Consider the following 16,985-nt stretch of genomic DNA (forward strand, 5'->3'; position numbering starts at 1 on the left):
TCTTCTGTGTCTGTGTTAATTGGTTTCCCTTTTCTTTGTTGAAGAGGGTCTGTGCAATCCTTCTGCCTAGTCCGCCATCTTGCCCCGCCGGAGTATAAATTAGTTTTAATTTTAAGGTTCTCTTCCAGATACTATAAAAAGTACACGCTTAAAAAAAAGAACAAGAACTAGGGAACATCTATGAATGGGATGGCATTAAATTTTTTTTTCATTTTTTGGTAAATTTATGTGTATAGCTCTCCACCATCCACCCACTGCTGTTGAGTCAATTCCAACACATAGAGACCGTATAGGACAGCGTTGAACTGCCGGTTGTGTTTCTAAGGCTGTAAATCTTAATGGAAGCAAACTACCTCATCTTTCTTCTATGGAGTGGCAGTGGCTTTGAACTGCTGACCTTTTGGCTAGCAGCTGAATGCCTTAACTGCTATGCCACCAGAATTCCTTATGCACAGCTCTAGTAGTGGCCATTTGCTAATTGCCAAGACAGAATCTTTCTTGATGCCTTCAGTGATATGTTGCACTCTTCCCTCATTTTCAGCCCTGTGGATTTAGATGAATTTCTCTTGTTCCTCTCATCAAGGTACCTTGATTACCTTAAGGGAGCTCTGGTGGCATAACTGAAAGGTTGGCAGTTCAAAACCACCAGCTGCTCTGTGGAGAAAGATGTGGCAATCTGCTTCCATAAAGATTTAGTTTTGGAAACCCTATGGGCAGTTATGCTCTGTCCTTTAGGATCGCTATGAGTTGGAATCTTCTTGATGGCCGTGGGTTGGGTTTGGTTTTGATTACCTTAAGCTAGTTTAAGAGCTGTGGTAGCGTAGTACCTAAGGCATTTGACTGCTAACCAGAAGGCTGGCGGTTCAAACCTACCAGCCATTCCTCGGAAGGAAGGTTGGGCAATCTACTTCCGTAGTGATGATGCTTCTGAAACCCAAGGAGGGTTCGCTATGAGTTGGATCCAACTCCACGGCAGTGAGTTTGGTTTGGTTTGGTGTTGGTAAGCTAGTTTAAAACCTCCCCACTACTATAGCCATCTCCTTTCTTGCCCAAGTCACATAATGCCTTCTGGTTAGCAGTCAAGTGCTTTAGCCACTATGCTACCATAGCTCCTCTTCATGTTGCTAGGAGTGGTTTAATTTTAGCAAAACATTATTTATCACATTATATTAGTGTTAATTTGGATTTTTATTTAATTTGTGAATTAGTTTTGGTTTTAGAATTTGATAGCTTTATAGTTTTAATAACTATAAACTAAGGAGTTTATAACTAAGTTTATTAATTCATATTTAAATTTGTCAGTGACCAGATGGGTCCATGAGATATTATTTTTTCCTTTTAAAAGATGTTCTTACGTTACTTAATTTTGAGAAACACTAGTAAAGGTGGGCATTAGGAAAACATTGAAGAATTGAAATGATAGATGGGTGGAGGACAAGATTGTATGTAGAAAAATTTCTTAGAGAACATTACAGTAGTTTATGTTGATAATGCGGAGCTCTGGTAGTGTAGCGCCTAAGGCACTTGACTGCTAACCAGAAGGCTAGCAGTTCAAACCCACCAGCCACTTCTCGGAAGGAAGGTTGGGCAATCTACTTCTGTAGTGATACAGCCTCGGAAACCCAAGGAGGGGTCGTTATGAGTCAGGGCCGACTCAGCGGCACAGGCACATAACAACAACATGTCCTGTAGGGTCACTGTTAGTCAGAATCAACTCGATGGCAGTGGGTTGTTTTGGTTTTGTTTTCTTAAACATCTAGATTCGTAAGTCCTGTAGTTTAAGAGACAGCTCAAGACCAGGAATATAATTTAGAATTCTTAAGCCTATAAAACCAGCCACTCCTCGGAAGGAAGGTTGGGCAATCCTACTTCTGTAGTGATACTGCTTCGGAAGCCCAAGGAGGGGTCGCTATGAGTCGGGGTCGACTCGACGGCACATAACAACAACAACAACAACAAGCCTATAAAAAGTAACTGAAGTCATGGAATTAGTACATTACCTCGTAGTGTTTGTTGAGTGAAGAGAAAAGTGATACCAAGAATATCCTAGGTAAGTCTAGGAAGAGTAATCAGTAAAGCATGCTGAGAAAGAGAAGATGTTTTTTGTGGTCTTAATTTTAAGAGCAAGAAGTGTTAGATGCTGCAGTGTATTTAAATTTAAGACTTTCGGTTTTCATTCTCAGCTCACAGACCACTCTTAGGAATATTAGACTACTTTCTTTAGTCTGTAGTGGTAACGTACTGATTCATGCCTACCCAGGTCCACAGAACTGACAACTGTTTTTCTTTAGCTTGAGTGCTGAGGGCTAGTTGAGCGGGGGTGGGGTGGGGGTGGATGGATGGAGGAGAAGACACACTATATTTACCATTGAGTACTCCCCCATAAGTATACAAGACATCTCGTCGGAGTACGGAAAGATGTTTTTCTTTTTACTGCCATTGTAATGTGAACTGCATTGGGCACTTGCCCTCCTCAGCTATTCTGTGATTCTGTGAAAATGAGCCAGCCTCAGACACATAGAGTCTGAATGCTTTAGACTTCTTGGGGACCTGTGTAATATGTAGGAGAGGTAAAGGACAGATAAACAGATGTTTCTGCTATCACATGATACATGTATTTCTGGAAAACTGGCATTCTGCAAAATGGTATTCAGAATAGCAGAGATAAGGAAAATAAATTTGAGAAGTCCACTCAAAATCTTTACAGCTTTGTAACCAGTGTTTTGATAATAATTAGATCTTGGGAGATAACTTAGACAACCCAAGAAACAATTGAATGTGGCTGGAGGCTGCCTTAGAGGATATTAAGGGTGCATAGGAGCAATAGAAGGAGCTCTGGTAGCGTAGTGCCTAAGGCATTTGACTGCTAACCAGAAGGTTGGTGGTTCAAACCCACCAGCTACTCCTCGGAAGGAAGGTTGGGCAATCTACTTCCATAGTGATATTGCCCGGGCAACTCAAGGAGGGGTCGCTATGAGTTGGGGCCCACTCGAACGCACATAACAGCAACAAAAGGAGCAATAGATAACTGGCTTGCTGTGGTTGAAGCAGCAAGTGAAAGTGGATCTGCCCTTAAGGTAGGCACAAAGAGGAAGTCCCTGCTGTGAGGTTGAGAGGGTAGGGTGGAAGTAGGTGGGGGGAAACAGGGTAAGAATCTCCAGGGAGGGAGCCTCGGGTGCAGGGACTCATTTTTAATTCACTTAAAATGAGTAGAAAGGCCTCTTGGCTAGACAGCAGCTAAACTGAAGACTTTTTCCTTTCTGCTGGTGGCTGTAATTCTGCTCATTATTCAGCTCTGCTTGCATAGGAAAAAATCACTTATGAGTTAATGCAGTTGTGAAGTAACAATTTCTACTTTTATAGACTTGATTGCCCTACTTACTAGTTATGTATGGCATACTGAGAGTCAGTGAGGGCTAGGAATGCCAGATAAAATACATATAATATTTGGGATCTACTTGTACTAAAAAAGAGCTCTGATGATGTAGTGGATACGGCATTTGACTGTTAACCAAAAGGTTGGTGGTTCAAATCCACCAACTGCTCCATAGAAGAAAGATGAGGGAGTCTGCATCCATAAAGATTTACAGCCTTGGAAACCCAGCATGGGTTGCTATGAGTTGGAATCGACTTGATGGCAATGAGTTTGGTTTTGGTTCATACTAAAAAATTTTTTGTTGTTTATCTGAAATTCAGAATCAGTGGAGCATCTTAGTTTTTGTTGTTGTTGTTTTTGTTTTAATCTGGCAACTCTAGTGATGGCACTTGTTTCCGGTATGGAAGCTTTATAAACCTTCCAGTCAGCATCTTGCCACCTTGGTGGAGGCCTGATCTTTTTCTTAGAGCAGTAGGCTGGCAAGTAGTGCCCCCATGGTACTACTTAGACTTGTTCATATGTGATTGAATTATTCAAAAGAAAGGAAAGGAAATTGGGAGCATCGTGCATGAAAACATGGGTTATACAAAAGGTTTCAAACCAAAACCAAGCTCACTGCCGTGAAGTCAGATCCGACTCATAGCTACCCCTCCTTGGGTTTCCAAGTCTGTTTCTCCGGAAGTAGATGCCCAGTCTTCCTTCTGAGGAGTGTTTGTGCCTTCTGGTTAGCAGTCAAATGCCTTAGGCACTATACCACCAGAGCTCCTAGCTCTTATCTAACAAAAGGTTAGCTAAACAGTAAAAAGTTGACCTGAACATTATGTATAGAAATGTATTAAATACATAAAACAGGTAAGAGAATGAAATTTGATTAGGGAATGCCATGTTGTTGTTGTTTTTATGTGCCATCGAGTCTGACCTGACTCATAGCGACCCCTCCTTGGGTTTCTGAGGCAGTATCACTACGGAAGTAGATTGCCCAACCTTCCTTCCGAGGAGTAGCTGGTGAATTTGAACTGCTAGCCTTCTGATTAGCAGTCAAGTGCCTTAGGCACTATGCTACCAGAGCTCCTAGGGAATGCCATATCGAGTAGTTTATATTTGAGCTGATTCTTGAAGAATTCTAGTAGGCATTTCCTTTGAGGAAGAGGGAGGGAAGGGTATTCTAGGCAGAAGGAACTGCTTATGTACAGGCATAAGAGGGGCGGTTACATCACATCATGTACTTTGGCACCACAGTGTGATAGCGAATGTAAGTAGAATGTTGAGAGTGGCTGAAAGTATAAGATCGTTGGCTTTGGACTTAGACGGTGGAGAGTCACCAGAGGATTTTAAGAAAGAGTAGGTCTTCATGTGTAGGGTTGGCAGACAATGTTTCTACAAGTGCATTTGTGTGTTCTGTGAGAATTTCCAGGTATGTAGTAGAGCTGACAAGGGACAAAATTGTAGTCATTTCTTGGCCACAGCCAGCTACCCAGAGGGAGCAAGTATTTCGACCTGTGGGCGGTTCCAGGGGATATCAGCTCAACTGGCAGAACATACTACACAAAACACTGTTCCACATCCTGCTTTGGTGAACAGTGACTGAGATCTCAAAGCTTGCAAGGAGGTACCTAGATGGGTCTCTCCTCGTCCAGAGCAAAGAAAAATGAAGATAACCAAAGACACATGGAGACAATTAGTCCAAGGGACTGGTATACCATGTGATGCTCAGCCTGTATGACTATGAGACTAGAAGAACTAGATGGTGCCTGGCTACCACTGTCAGCCCCTCAGGGGGATCTATGTAGGAGATCCTGGATAGAGTGAGACAACAATGTAGAACAAAACTCAAAATAATTAAAAAAAAAAAGGGCTCAGGTTTGCTGGTCTTATAGAACCTGATGGAACCACTGAGACTATGACATTGAACCCCCTCCTGTGGCTTCCAGCCAAATAAAAGACAGGCACATGAGCTGAGCATTTACATTAGGTAGATACTCTCCTTGAAAAAGATTAATCATGGGAGAATGGAAAGGCTGTGTGTGCACAGGGAGACAGCTCAAGGGCAGGAGTGCCTGGGAGGGAAGGACACAGGAAAGAGGAGGAAGTGGGAAGAGAGCTGTTGTGTTCTGGGAGAGTACAGTCAATATCATGAGGCAAAGTGTATGTGAACTGTTGTATGGATGATGAATTTGCTCTGAAAACTTTCACTGAAATCACAATAAAATTTAAAAAAAAAAAAAAAAAAAAAGAGAAAGAGCAGGTCTTTTGGAGGATTTGTTGTTGTTGTTGTTGTTTGCCGTCGAGTCGGCCCCGACTCATAGCGACCCCTCCTTGGGTTTCCAAGGCAGTATCACTACGGAAGTAGGATTGCCCAACCTTCCTTCCGAGGATAGGGCTAGATAAATGCATTATTGAGTGTTAAGTTTGTAGTGGTGAGCCACAAGCATATTTTCTGCCTTCAAGGAGCTCACAGCCTCTTGGGGAAGAAAAAATGTTGAACAATAATTACTAGAATGAATACTTTTTGTAAGAAAAAGAAAATTCACAGTGTTGTGGAATATAAAAGCAGAGGGTACCTAATCTAGAATGGAACAAGAGGAAGTTACCTTTCGGCAGAGACTTAAAGGATAAGTAGGAGTTGGCCAGAAAAAGGAAAGGTGTATGGTAGGAAGAGCATTCCAAACAGTTAAAAGAACTGAGTGTTAAGAGAGCTAGACTCATTTTACCAACTGATGGCTGTCTGGTATGTCTGAGGAGAAGACAGAATAATCCTTAAAACTTAAAATTTGGTGTGTGAGGGCATTTTTCTGGATAGGGTCCAGAATTTTGATGTAATTTTCAAAAGGGTCCAAGTCCCTAGAAGGTTAAAATCAAAATCAAAATAATGGTGAAGTATGTAAAAAATAGGTTACAACTCAATATAGTGCACTAGATTTAACTATAAATCATGACTGAAATATAGTAGAAAATTTTTCATATCCCAGCTAGATTAGAACCAGGGCTCCTGACTTCTAGGCTCTTGCTCCTGACTTCCAAGCTCTTGCTCCTGATTAAGAAATGCCTTTAAAAATAAAATCACAGTTTAGGTCTGGAGTTGAGGAAATATTAATGATAGTTTTAACTTTAAAAGTAATTTCATATTTACTGAAGACAATGATAATGTTAAATGTAAATGTAATTCCACAATAAATGAAAACATTTTTTTTTAAGAAAAGAAATTCCTGTCCTGTTTTAGGCATAGTTTATCAAATTAGTAATGAAAGAATGTTAGAAAATAAGTCCTGACTGCTAACCACAAGGCTTGCAGTTCAAACCCACCAGCCACTGGTTGGAAGGAAGATTGGGCAATCTACTTCTGTAGAGATAACCCTTGGAAACCCAAGGATGGGTCATTATGAATTAACTCAATGGTAGTGAGTTTTAAGTTCAAACCTTCAGTGGGTCTTTTTATGTTCATGGACCATTATTGACCCCTAGGCTAATGTTGGCCAACAGCTAATTATCGATCATTCACTAAAATATATAAAGTAATATTAATTGGTTCTTCCATTTTTAATGTGAAAATTTAGAAATAATGGACTATTTTCTCTTTAGAATGTATTTATAACTATTCTTTGCAAAGGAATACTCTCTCAAAAATGTATCTTATAATGGAGGGCTAGCTTATAATCTGTCTCAGAACTCAATATTGAGGATGTTCTTTTTTTGTTTTTGTTTTTTCTGTCTTCAGAAACAGACTAAGAAAAGACATACGATTAGTAGAAAGACAGATTTTTTAGTCCTTTTGAGTGATATTTTGTTGGTTAGCAAGAAGTTTCTTATCCTTTAAATATTTGCCTTTGGAAAAGAATATTGGTGAGTGACTGAAGTCAAAATGAATATGCTGTATGTCAGCATTTTTGTACCTATATATATGATTTTTCTGTCACTAGTATTCATGGGTCAGATTTTATATTTTTATTCTTTACATCTAAACTCAGGGTTTGAAGTTGATGTTGGTTGATTATTCTAAGTTTCAGAATACTGTCTAACTGCCCAGAGTTTTGCTTTTTTTTAGTCAATAAAAGACTAAATAATCAGAGACTACTTTTCTGATAGGTGACATTTGAACACAAAATTGAAAGAAGTGGGGGATTGAGCCTCATGGATCTATGAAAGTAGAGTATTATTTGTATTTCTGCAATGTCTGGATCTTATTTAATAGCAAAAGAAAAACAGTTTCTGATATCCAAGAAGTCTAGACCAGGATGAGTCAGAATTCCTGTGTGATAATTCTGACTCTGTTGCCTTTTTTTTTTTTTTTTTTTCCTATTAACTTGGAGCCTTGTCATAGGTAATAGGAGAGTAGGAAAATGGGAGGATGTCAGAGACCACAGGAAGAAAAAAAAAAAACCTGCTAGATAAGAAACTTTGCCTCCCTACTGCACAATTAGTCATGCAGATCCAGTGAAATGGTGATGTAAAATGACCTTAAAAACAACAAAATGTCATATAAGTTAATGTCAGTAGTAATACCCTATATTAGACCTCTCATAGACAGTGGCAGATTTTTACTACATTCTGTTATTCTATGAAAATTTGTAGGATTAAGTCAGTAAAAGAATGTCTTGTCATTCTTGTTGAATACCTCATCAATAACAACTCACAGCAGGTCCTTACAAGTTATAACTAACAAGTTTACTATTTGAAGCATAACCTTACCTTACTACTGAAGTTTTGAAATTGCTCCCTGATATTATCTCCACAGCTGTCATTCCTAGAGACATGAGGTTAGCCAGAGGACAAAGAACAGGGAACTCTTCTCCTCCCCCATCACTCTTACTTATTCTCTTTAGTACTTACCGGGAGCCCTGGTAGCGTAGTGCCTAAGGCACTTGACTGCTAACCAAAAGGCTGGCGGTTCAAACCCACCAGCCACTCCTCGGAAGGAAGATGGGGCAATCTACTTCCATAGTGATACTACCTCGGAAACCCAAGGAGGGGTCGCTATGAGTCGGGTCCAACTCGACGGCACATAACAACAACAACATAGTACTTACCACTACCTATGTCTAGTATAGATTTGTTTATTTCTTTATTGACTGTCTTTCCCACCAAGTTATAAGTTCCACTAATACTTGGACTGTTTTGTTCTCTGCTGTATCCTCTGTATAGAAAAGTGCCTAATATGTAGTGGGCATTCAATATATATTTGATGAATGAATAAAATAAACTTTCCAAAGATGCTATTTTATACCTCTTCTTTTCCTCCAAACTGTCTTCTCTAGCTGCTCCCCCCACCTTTTTTTGGTGGGTAGGAAGGAGGTGAGCAGAAGGAGTTAGCTTTTATTTCTTCCTGAAATTTGACATTAGTGTCCTGGAGGAAAGGAGGAGTGAGGATTATTGACAGAAGCCTTAGAGTAGAGGTTCATTTGTTTTCTCATAAGATAAATAAATAATTTTTAATGTCCTTTAGCTAAAAGTTCCTTTTAATACCTTTGAATGTAGCTTCCATTGCTTCACAGTGTGATTGTTTCAGTTTAGTTGTGGAAAAGCTGGTATGATAAGGTTGTATTTATCAATTTGCTTTGGGTGATTTTTAAAATAAAATTATATAACAAACCAAAAGGCATATTAACTTTAATGTTCTTTTTCTTTTAAAAGGTTAACACTTTTTAGTAGTTACTAGTAATTTATTCTTACTATAACCAAATTAACGGAATCCAGGTGAATTAAGTTCCTTTTTTATCTCTAGCCTTTCAATAGAAGGGCATTCTTCCTTGTCTTTTTTTTGTGTGTGTGTGATTTGGGTGGAAGTTTACAAGGCAAATTCATTTTCCATATAGCAGTTCACATACACTTTGTCTCATGACATTGACTGCACTCTCCTACCATGCAACAGTTCTCCTCCCACTTCCTTCCCATAGTTAGCTCTTCCCTGTGTCCTTCCCTCCCATGCACTACTGCTACCCCTCCAGCTGTCTCCCTGTGCATACACAGCCCTTCTATTCTCCCATGATCTTTCCAAGGAGTGTATTTACCTAATGTCATGTAATGTAATGTTCAGCTCATATGCCTGTCTTTTGTTTGGCTGGAAGCCAAAAGAGTGAGTTCAACTCCAGACCTGAAGGGCAGCTAGGGGCCATAGTCTTGGATTCAGACCAGCAAACCTGCCCCCCCCCCTTTCTTTAATGATTTTGAGTTTTGCTCCACATTGGTCTTCTACTTTATCCAGGATCTCCTACATAGATCCCCCTCCAAGTGATTGACAGTGGTAGCTGGGGACCATCTTGTTCTTCTGGTCTCATAGTCATACAGGCTGAGCATCGCATGGTATACCAGTCCCTTGGACTAACTGTTCCCATGTGTCTTTGGTTTTCTTCATTCTTCTTTGCTCTTGATGAGGGGAGACCCATTGTTGCATCTAGATGGCTGCTTGGGAGCTTTTAAGATCCCAGTCGCTATTCACCAGAGAAGGATGTAGAACAGTGTTTTGTGTAGTATGTTATGCCAGTTGAGCTTGATGTCCTCTGTGACCATGGTCCCCAATTTTTCCTTATCTTAATTTAAAAGTATTACAAAGTCATTGGTAAATTATAGTACAAAAGCAATGATGAATTAAGATGTCTCTTTTTGAAGAGAGAACTTTTTATTCCCTACTGTAGACGAATGGGACATAACTCCTATTTAAATAAGCTGTTATAGCAACCTACTTCAGGGATAGCATTTCACCTCACTATCCATATATTTAGGAGCTCTGATAGCGTAGTGCCTAAGGCACTAGACTGCTAACCAGAAGGCTGGTGGTTCAAACCCACCAGCCACTCCTCAGAAGGAAGATGGGGCAATCTACTTCCATGGTGATACTGCCTCGGAATCCCAAGGAGGGGTTGCTATGAGTCAGATCCAACTCGACGGCACTTAACAACAACAACAACATCCATATATTTGATAGCTTTTTTTTTTTTCCTTTTTATATAGGGTTCTGACTTGTTTTTCTTTGATTAAAATTTAGTGTACATGTTGTACTGGATAAAAAAAATTTAAAGTGGTGGTTTGTTCTGGAAAGTACAATTAAATTTAAAGTCTTCTATTAATTAACCAAAAGTGTGTTTTCAATAAGGCAATTTTTGTAAGTTACAAGTTCCCAAAATTTGTTGCAGATTGGAATCAGACGCTGAAGATTGGCATCACCTAATGCCTAGCTTCCATCATCAGTCATTCTGATTTAATTGGAATTGATTACAATCTGGGCATTAGGATTTTAAAAAATAAAAAATTTTGGCATTTTTCATGTGCAAGACCCTAAACAATCAGAAAAACAGTAATTTTTCCTTCAAGTAATTGATTTTGACTGTGTTTTTTTTCCTAGTAGGCGTGTTAATTTAATTTGGAATATTTCCATTTCTTAAAGTTTTAGAACCCCTCAAGTGTATCCTTTAGGCATCTTAGTTGTAAGCAATGAAAGTTGTCACTGGTTGATTTAAGCCAAAATGAAATTGGCTGATAAGGTTGAGTGGCTTACAGAATTGGTAGAAGACAGAAGAGAAACAGCCCTAGTAACAGTACAGTGACAAAAGGACGCTACACAGCTAGAACCACAACAAAACTCATGCCAGTGAGAACGTTACTGCTGTGTCTGCTGTACACAGACTGGATGTCACAGATTGCATTTCTGGTTGCACTGGCAACTCCATTATCACCACTGGTTCTGCTGCCATCATTGCTCTTGGAAACTAGATTTTGCTTCCACTTTTGCTGCTTTTAGAAAGAATTCTCTCTTGCCTCAGTCTTTCTGTGCCACTGTCCTCCATATTCAAAATGCTTGATGGACACATCTGTTCGGCTAAGCTTAAGCTGCCAGGTAGTGTGGGGAAACAAGTCTCTAGAATTTTCAGTTTTATTAGTGGAAGATGGGCTGTGGTTTGCACTAAAGTTCATGAGGCTGGGAAGTCTCCAGACACAGGTCGGGCTTTCACGTGCTTGGAAGCCAACAAAGTGGTAAAGATCTACTACACGTAGTATGTTCTGTAATGGATTATTTATTTTATGCCTTAATTAACTGGTCCTCAAAGTAAGATTCCATAGAACACTGATGTTCTTCCATAATTATTTTTAAATCGTTAGAACCTTTAGCAAACGGCAAGAGATAATAAATGAGCATATAGCAAGCAAATTAATAGGAAAACTTGGACATAAAATTCCTTACTAGTGTTTGTTATTTTTGGAGATACAGAGACTAATGCAAATATGAAATAGCCACGTTTCTTGATACACGTTCTGAGTTTCTGTGACGGGAATAAAGTATCAATATTTTAATAGAAATATAATTTGGGCTACAAATATAAGCCATGTATGTTATTTTAAATTGCATTTAAAAGGTGCAAAAGGAAAATTAAGTATAATAATATGTTTAACCTCATATTCAGAATTTTATTTCTGCATGTAATCAATGAAAATATTGAAGAGATATTTTACACTTTTATCATATTAAATTTTCAATATCCAGGGTCTAATTTTCTAGAAGTCCTTAGGTAGTACAAATAGTTAATGTACTTGGCTGCTAACAGAAAGGTTGATAATTCAAGTCCACAAAGAGACATGTTGAAAGAAAGGTTGTTGATTATCTACTTCCAAAAAATCAGCCGTTAAAAATTCTTATGGTATACAGTTCTACTGTAACACACATGGTGTTGCCATGATTCAGAATCAACTCCACAACAACTGGTTTTGGTTTTTATTTTACACTTAGAAGATAAGCTCAATTTGAACTAACCACATATCAAGTGCTTAGTAACCACAGGTAGCCAATGACTACTATTGGACACATAGATCTTATGGTATTCTGTAAAAAGCTACATGACTCCAAGTACTGCCAGCTAAACATACTTAAAATGAAGTATTTTAGATATATTATAAAAACAGAAATGGGTATTTTCTTTTTAAAAGAAAACCTAAAAGTAAAAATAGAATTCTTAGTTATCTGTTTTCAAAAATGAAAACTGGCTCTTCTTATCCAAAGCAGTAGTTTCACTTGATTTTGCAGTTTTTAGATTATTTTGGTGTGGGTAGGGGAAGTGTAGCTTGGGGAGGACAAATCTAATTTTTTTCATTGGGTTTTGTTTTAGTTTTTTATTGTCTTTTATTTTCTGGATATTTAAATTGATGTAGTATTGAGCAATTCCAGATATGCCTTATGGCAGAGGAAGGAAATATAGGGTAGTACATAGTTTGTATGTGATTAATTAATCACATGTGATTAATTAAATTAATCATATTTGATTACATTTGATTTATATGTCACTACTAGGCTTAGTTTCTATGTTTTGAAAATAAAAAGGTTAGTGACTGACTTTGCTTGAGATTTTATCTGTCATGTATGATTTCTCTTCCCTGAACAATTCATGTTAATATTGTTTTTTTTATTGTGATTATTTTTATTCTTGCAGGCTGCTGAATCAGGAATAATAAAAGTTAAAACAATAGCTGCACGAAACACCGAAATTTTGGCAGGTAATTTTTTTGCATTAAAAATTCAACAGTGAATGAAAATTTTACTAATAGTAAAAGCAGAATCTTAAAAGAAAAAAAAAAACCTTCGTTTTTTGGTAGCATCTCTTCCTTATGCCTTAGAATGATATTCATGATGAACACAAAATGTAAACGTCCCTAGGTTATAACCTGATAGATTGGGTTTCCCAGAGATGAATATTAAAAATTCTTTGATACTAGAAAACTTAAAACTACTAACTCCTGAAAGGCAAGAAATTTTTCTTACTCATCTTTGCATTCTCCTCCACCTCTTGCTAATCATCTAGGACATGCCTTCCTCATAAAAGGCATTAAATTAATGAAAATTAGTATTTGTTAAATTGAATGGTAGATGAACAGTTAATAAATTGTACTATGCATTAGTAGTAATATTTGAGTTTCTCTTTGGCACCTTTTCACCACCCAGTTTACTCCTTTTACTTTTTTGGTGCCTTTTGTTCTTGCCTTAGTGAAAGAGAAACTGGCATATTATGAGAATATGTTACAGGAGAAGCAGTTATGCCAGTCTCTCAAACTCTATCTTATATAAGTCGACTTTGTGGGAAAATATTCTTATTCTCATTTTATAAAGAGGAAATTGAGATGTAAAGAGTTTATGTTACTTACCTAACGTCATGTAATGAGTGGTGGAATCAGATTGAAATCCAGGACTATTCAGAAGCCGTGTTCTTCTACTGCAGCGTGCTGCCAGGACACCTTAAGGTTTCCACTCCAGCCTCTCTCCATAGTTTCCATACTTCACAGTTGCTTACTTCACTGATCCTTCTAATCTATATGTCTAATTCCATCAGTGCTATTAACCTCAGCAGTCCTATTAAATTACATTTATACAAAGTCCAAATAATAAAGAACTTTTACTCTCATAAACCTTTTATATATATATTTTTTAAGATGTCAATAAATCTCATATTGTAATTTCAAATTTAATTTTTAAGATGAAGATTTTAAGAGCAGTTTAGGGGTGGAGGTGGAAGTGGATTTCACTTAGGCTTACCAGCTTTCTGGAAATTTGCAGAAAAGGTTAGCTTTCCTAAATTTCATCTATTTCTCACAACTTCTTCCTAATTTTGAATAGTTTCTCAAAACACCAAATAGTTTTACAGCATTATTCCCAGCAGTGTTCAGGCTCTGTGTGCATATGGAGAAAGGGGTGTGGTGAAAGTGGTAAGGAAAGGCAAGAAGTATGGTTGGGCTGGATAGTGGGTAAGTGGATTGTGGGAGATGCCTGTTGGGTGGGGAAGTTAGTGTTGAAATCATGAGTTGGAATTAACTCATTGACCACCAGTGTTTTTTGTGACCGGGTTATTTTTAAGTTGGAGACTGTAGCCAGACATATTAGAATTATCATTACAGGTATTTACCTTTGTTACTATTATTGTTGATATCATGGTAAGTCCTTTAATTATTCTCGAGTAGTAGAATTTTTTGTTGATTCTGTAGTTGATGAAAGATTTAAAAAGTTTGATTTTTTCGAAGGATCACTGTCTGTTCTTGCTCAAGGATGAACAAGAAACATTTTGGCTGTCAGTTGAGTTTAATATGTAGAAGGGCTATTAATTTCATTTTAATTCAGTTACCTGTATTCAAGTCAACCTAGAGCAATCAATCATTTGTGCTTTATCCCACTTAGTATCCAGAGCCATGTGTTTGAGGAGGTAGATAGTATTAAAACTTTTCCCAGTATATGTGTGTGTATGTGTGTGTGTATACACACACACACATACATACATGCTTTTTTTTTTTTTTTTTTTTACCAAGTGTTTTCCTTGGTCCAAATTTTATTTTGTGCTGAGCTCATGTTTTTTTTTCATACATGCTTTTTTTTTTTTTTTTTTTACCAAGTGTTTATAGCAGTTGATACAAAAGAGATATATTTGTAGATCATTATCATCTTGAAAATCAAAGGCTCTTAAGGAAAGAGTTTAAGTTAGTGTATCATTTCTAAACTAGTTAATGCAGAGTACAGATAATAACTGAGTAAAATGTGCAGGTACCTTTTTTTTTTTTTTTAACTTCTTAAGAAATATTACTTCCCTGATACTACTTCAGTGCTATAATGGATGTCAAAGTCTCCAAACAATTGAGTATCTAATGATGTGGGATATTTGAATTTTCAGATGTCCCTGCATATTCAGAAAATAAATATGTTTGTTATAGAAATTAAAACCCTTATTTAGAATCAATTAGTTTGATAATTAAAAGGCGCTCTGGCAGCACTGTGGTAAGGCTAATGAGAAGGTTGGCGGTTCGAACCCACCAGCTGCTCCATGGAAGAAAGATGAGGCAGGTTGCTTCTGTAAAGTTTTATAGCTTTAGAACCCCAGTTACGGTTGCTATGAGTCAGACTCGACTTAGTGGCAGTGGGTTTAGTCTGATAAATAACATAGATTTCTAGCCAAGTATAGTTTTCTTTGCTTTACTTTCCAAGGGAAGTTTATTTACGTTGTAGAATAAGTCTTGTCTTTACATTGCCCCTTCTTTTAAGCATCCTCCTTTAATGTTTATTTTTCTTTGTTTTCACTGCTGTCATGAATGCTGACATAAGTGGGAATGCTATGCCAGGTAATGTCAGCATTGATTCAAATATACAGATCATTATCTCAAAAAAAAATTTTTTAAATAAAACTCTACAAATGAGAGCTAGCAATATAAAATTTTCTTTTACAAAGCCAGATGCCGTAATCTTATATTTGACAACTGTATGCTGCAAATTGTTTTTATTCTCCCAATTTACAATATACTAGAAATAGAGAAGGCAAAAGTTACATAAACAGAATCTACTTTTTGAATAGGTATTTAAAACAAGTCAATGAAATTATGATATCATAACAGTTACATGTAATAGTAGCTTTCAGCTACTGTCAGTATATGTACAGAATATTTCATAGATAATCATTATGTATGATTTGTGTCCTTTGGTCACAGTTTTCCTCCATCTTTTTCGTACTTAAATGGCTTTATTATTAAAAAGTATCTAATTTAAGTAGTAATGAGTAAATATACGTTGTTTTTTTTTCTGTGTTAAAAGGTAATTCATCTGTTTAGTATATTCTATTTTAGCAACACATATAATTGTTACATTTTACAGACATCTATAGACTATATCAAGCAGTGGATTCTTAGGAAATAAAATGTAAGAATCACTGGGGGAGATGCAAAGGTGGGTAGTATAGTTCACAATTTATATGGAGATACAAGAAATATACTTGAAAAGTATGTTTGTAGATTAATTTTGTTTAGCATACCTGTTCCTCCATTCATCTTTTGAAATCCTTGAAATTCAAAATATATTTGCCATTGGCAGAAACTTTCGTTTCTAGAAGACATACTCTGAGCTCAGGGTCAGTATCCTATTATGCTCATATTGCCAATATTTAGCACATTATATGGAATATACTAAGCACTCATTAAATGTAGACTGAATATATGAATTACTCCAAGATGGAAGCAAGTCATTAGTGCTACCATCTGTGTGATTTTCTACCCTCTTTAATTTTATACCTTGTAATTATGTGAGGACATTAATTTAGTCATCTTTAGTGTATATCAACCAGATTACGGGATTGTGAAGGAGACAGACCAATAAATAGAATTTTAATATTGTGTAATAAATACCAAGTTGGAAGTATATACAAAGTTGCTTTGTGACCATAGCCTGGAAACAGAAACTGAATCTTAAAATCTAGAAAGATGTTAACCAGGCATGTAGAAGATGTAAATGTAAGATGTAGAGGTAGAAGGTAACGGGAGTTATTTAAACAAATACATGAAGTATAAATAGCTGATATATGTGGATACACTATTCAACTGTTGCATGAATATAAATTATGAAGGAAAGAACAGGTATTAGGGAGATCTTTAGGGACATTGTGTGATAGCCTAAACAGCATGATGGAAAGTCACTGAAGAGTTTGAAGTGGTAAATCATTCTCTCTGCAATGTGAAGGATATATTTCATTGAAACATCACTGACACAGAGATCAGTTAGGAGATTATTCCTATAATCCAGGCTAGAAGACATAGCATCACAAAATGTCCTATTTGGCCAGGGTAAGGACATAGTATGTCTGCAGTTCAGTACACTTTTATTTTT

The 16,985-nt window shown here is 37.1% G+C and overlaps 1 protein-coding gene across 1 annotated transcript in view; it reads left to right on the forward strand.

Annotated features, from left to right (window-relative positions):
- MON2 (MON2 homolog, regulator of endosome-to-Golgi trafficking) overlaps positions 1 to 16,985 on the forward strand; it is a 213,996-nt gene that overhangs the window by 33,204 nt on the left and 163,807 nt on the right. The window contains exon 2 of the mRNA XM_042781208.1: positions 12,790 to 12,853. Within this exon, the coding sequence (XP_042637142.1) occupies positions 12,790 to 12,853 (64 nt within the window). The remainder of the gene's footprint in view (positions 1 to 12,789; positions 12,854 to 16,985) is intronic.

Source organism: Orycteropus afer, unplaced genomic scaffold (genome assembly GCF_000298275.1).
Source record: "Orycteropus afer afer isolate SDZICR_OR568_19922 unplaced genomic scaffold, OryAfe1.0 scaffold00097, whole genome shotgun sequence".
Taxonomy (NCBI): domain Eukaryota; kingdom Metazoa; phylum Chordata; class Mammalia; order Tubulidentata; family Orycteropodidae; genus Orycteropus; species Orycteropus afer.